Source organism: Belonocnema kinseyi, chromosome 5 (genome assembly GCF_010883055.1).
Source record: "Belonocnema kinseyi isolate 2016_QV_RU_SX_M_011 chromosome 5, B_treatae_v1, whole genome shotgun sequence".
NCBI lineage: Eukaryota > Metazoa > Arthropoda > Insecta > Hymenoptera > Cynipidae > Belonocnema > Belonocnema kinseyi.
This window is the reverse complement of record NC_046661.1, coordinates 131,094,745-131,098,021: the sequence shown is the minus strand read 5'-3', so window position 1 is coordinate 131,098,021 and position 3,277 is coordinate 131,094,745. Positions and strand designations below refer to the sequence as shown.

At 26.4% G+C, this 3,277-nt stretch overlaps 1 protein-coding gene across 1 annotated transcript in view; it reads right to left on the bottom strand.

Moving 5' to 3' along the window:
* The window catches only part of LOC117173890 (putative helicase MOV-10), a 28,642-nt gene that overhangs the window by 21,726 nt on the left and 3,639 nt on the right, over positions 1 to 3,277 (bottom strand). The window contains exon 3 of the mRNA XM_033362536.1: positions 449 to 739. Coding sequence (XP_033218427.1) covers positions 449 to 739 — 291 coding nt within the window. The remainder of the gene's footprint in view (positions 1 to 448; positions 740 to 3,277) is intronic.

Sequence of the window (3,277 nt, the reverse complement as noted above, 5' to 3'; positions counted from 1 at the left end):
GCTTTCGCCCGTTTTTGAAAAAAAAAAATTTATTCAAGATTCTATGTAACCTCAAATATAGCAAAAAACGGTGTTTTTTGCACTTTTAGGTTACAATATCTCAAAAACTGAGGGTGATGGAATTTTTCTGAGGTCGGATTCAGATTCAGCGCAGCAAAAACCTTCGGGTATAACTAGGTCTGGTCTCTGGTTCCGGACCTTTGTCAAATTTTGTCGGCCTGTGTTATTATATAGATAAAATTAAAATGACAATAAAAATTATTTGTACCTGGAGCATGTAACGAGAGTCATGATGAATATTCTCTTTTCCCTAATCATGCCCCTTAATATGAGGTCATAGGAACAGGAACGAATACTTTTGTCTATTTCCCTCCTAAAATATGACAAAAATTAATAATGATTGAAGGTCTTTAGAAAGTTAATTATTTATTAATTTTTTTAATGAGACCTATCTCTGGATTGACTATTTAATCGACAGATTAATTCCTCTTCAATATTGGGCAACAATCGCTTTGTTATTTCGTCTGCTGCCGCATTTGAGGGTGTGCAGACAAGAACTTTTTTCTTTAAAATTTTCGAAATCTGGGAAATTGCCTCTACAATTGCGGCCGTTTTTCCAGTTCCTGGAGGGCCGAAAACCAAATAAGGGGAAGGACATGCTGTTTGACCCAAAATTCTTTGAATAGCTTGCATCTGTTCAGCATTCCTTTCTATATTTTTGTTGAACCAGGACAAAACTCTGAAATCATTTTTAATAACCAGCATCAAATTTATCAAATATTTTAAGGAATCTGTATTATCATCAGCGCGATAATAACAGAAAAATTCTTAACGTCTTTTCAGACTAGATGGAGATACGAATTACAAATTTTTTAAATTAAATTTCTTCTGAAAAAAGATCTTCTCGTTTCTCTCCGCTGGGAATTCAACCACAGAAATTCCGATTTCCGGTCGGGGAAAGAAGAATCCTCTTTGCAGAAATACCCACATTATTTTGCCAGGTCTGAAGTATTAACAATTTAAATGGCTCAAGAGGAAAATAGACGACCGGCAATCGGAAGTTCCGTGGTTCGATTCCCATCAGAGCCAAAGGAGAAGATCTTTTTTCAGAAACAATTTTAATTTAAAAACATTTTAACAGACTTTACACTTTCCTCTGTTTGCCTCTTTTCCCTTTTTTAAAATTTCTCCTTTTTCCTTATTTTAAAGAAACTTTTCCTTTTTCCGGTTTATTTGTTTAACTCTGTGAACTGAATTAATAGAACTTGCAAGAAAATCCAACTATGTATCTGTGGTTCCGAATTCATCTCCTTTAGTTAAAAGTTCTACTATTTGATTTAAAATTTAATTATTTTGTTGAAAAATCAACCATTTATTTGAAAAGTCATGTTGTTTGGTCGAAAATTTAACTGTTTCATATAGAAAATTTGTCAGTGTCGAAAATTTAATTGTTTATAATAGAAAATTCATCATTTTAGATTGAAAATTCAGCTTTTTTGTAATGCAACTGTTTTGGTTGAAAATGGTCCCTTTTTGGATTGAAAATTCAACTGCTTTTTGTTAAAGTTTAATATTTTTAGTCTGAAAATTATAGACAATTTTATTGAAAATTCATCTAACTTTGCTTAAAAATAAATTTCAACTATTTCATTTTTGATTAAAAACTGATCCTTTTTATATTCATGGTTTTACTGGAATATTTTTTTTTTTGAGACTTCAGCTTTTGATTTTGGTTTCAAATTAATTTTTTTCTAACCTAAAAATTTAACTATTCCATTTTTTTTAAGATTCATTATTTTGTTTTCGGTGAAAATTTTATCTTTTTCATTGGAAAATGTACTTTTTTGTTGAAAATCTAACTCTTTTGTCAAAAACTGAACTATTTGGTTGATTTTTTTCTCTTTTCAACTGTTTCCTTTTAAATATTTTTTTTTTTATAAAATTCATGTTTTTTATGAAAGTTTCATTTCTTTAACTTGAACTATTTTGTTAAAACTTCGTTTTTGTTTTTTGTATGAAAATTCATTTTTTTAAAACCAAAATCTTAACTATTCCATTTTTATAAAAATAAATTTTTTTAGTTAAAAATGTAGGTTCTTCCTTTAAAGTTACTCTCGTTTGTAAAAAATCAATTTTGTTGGTTAAAGATTTATTATTTTAGTTATTGGAAATTTATATCAGGTTGAAAATTCAACCTTTTTTGCTGTCAATTTCTTGTTGGTTTTAGATTCATTCAGTTTGTTGAAAATTGGGCTTTTCAAATAAATTTAAATGGGTCTTATACTTTATAAAAAAAATTAATAAAAACGAATTCCGCGGAAAATTTCATTGTTTTGTTCAAAATTCTTCATTTTTTTAGCTTAACATTAATTAATAAAAAATTCGTCTTTTTCTATTGGAAATTAATCTCTGAGTAGAAATTCTATTTTTTTTTTCAATCAAAAATACGACTGTTTTGTTTAAAATTAATTTGTTTTTGGTGAGGATTCAACTATTTTATTGAAAATTGGTATTTTTAGCGAGAATTCTATCAATTTTAATTTAAAATTAAGATTTATTTGGTTGAAGATTTACTTTGGATTACTTTGTTAAAAATTCATGCTGAGTTGAAGATCTATCACTTTAGTTGAAAATTCTTATCTATGTTTGAACAAATATATTTGAAAAATGTGTTTTTTTTTAGCTGACAATAAATTTTTGTAACTGAAACCTAAACTATTTCATTGTAAGATTCATCATTTTAGTTGAAAAATCATCTCTTTATTTAAAAATTGATCTTTTTTATTGAAAATTTAAAAAATGAAAATGTAGCTATTCATTTTTTTTAAGTTTATCCTTTTCCTAAAAAAATTCCAATGTTTTGTTAAAAATTTGTCTTTTAGGTTAGAAAATGCGTTTTGTTAGTTGAAAATTACTTTTTTATGTAAAAATTGAGCCCTTTGTTGAAATTTTTTGTTGAAAACTCGATTTTTCAACTAAAAATTTACTCTTTTTTTTAAATTTTATGTTTTATGAAAAAAATTCCAATGTTTCGTTGAAAATTTGTCTTTTAGGTTTGAAATTTCATTCTGTTAGTTAAAAATAACTTTTTTTAAAACGAAATTTGAGCGATACGAGTTAAAGATAAATCATTTTAGTTGAAAATTCATCTCTTTGCTTAAAAATGGAATTTTTGTTGAAATTTTCGTTGAAAACTCAATTTTTAACTAAAAATTTACATATTCTGTTGTTTTTTTTGCATATTTATCTTTTTGGATTGTAAGTATTATAATATAAA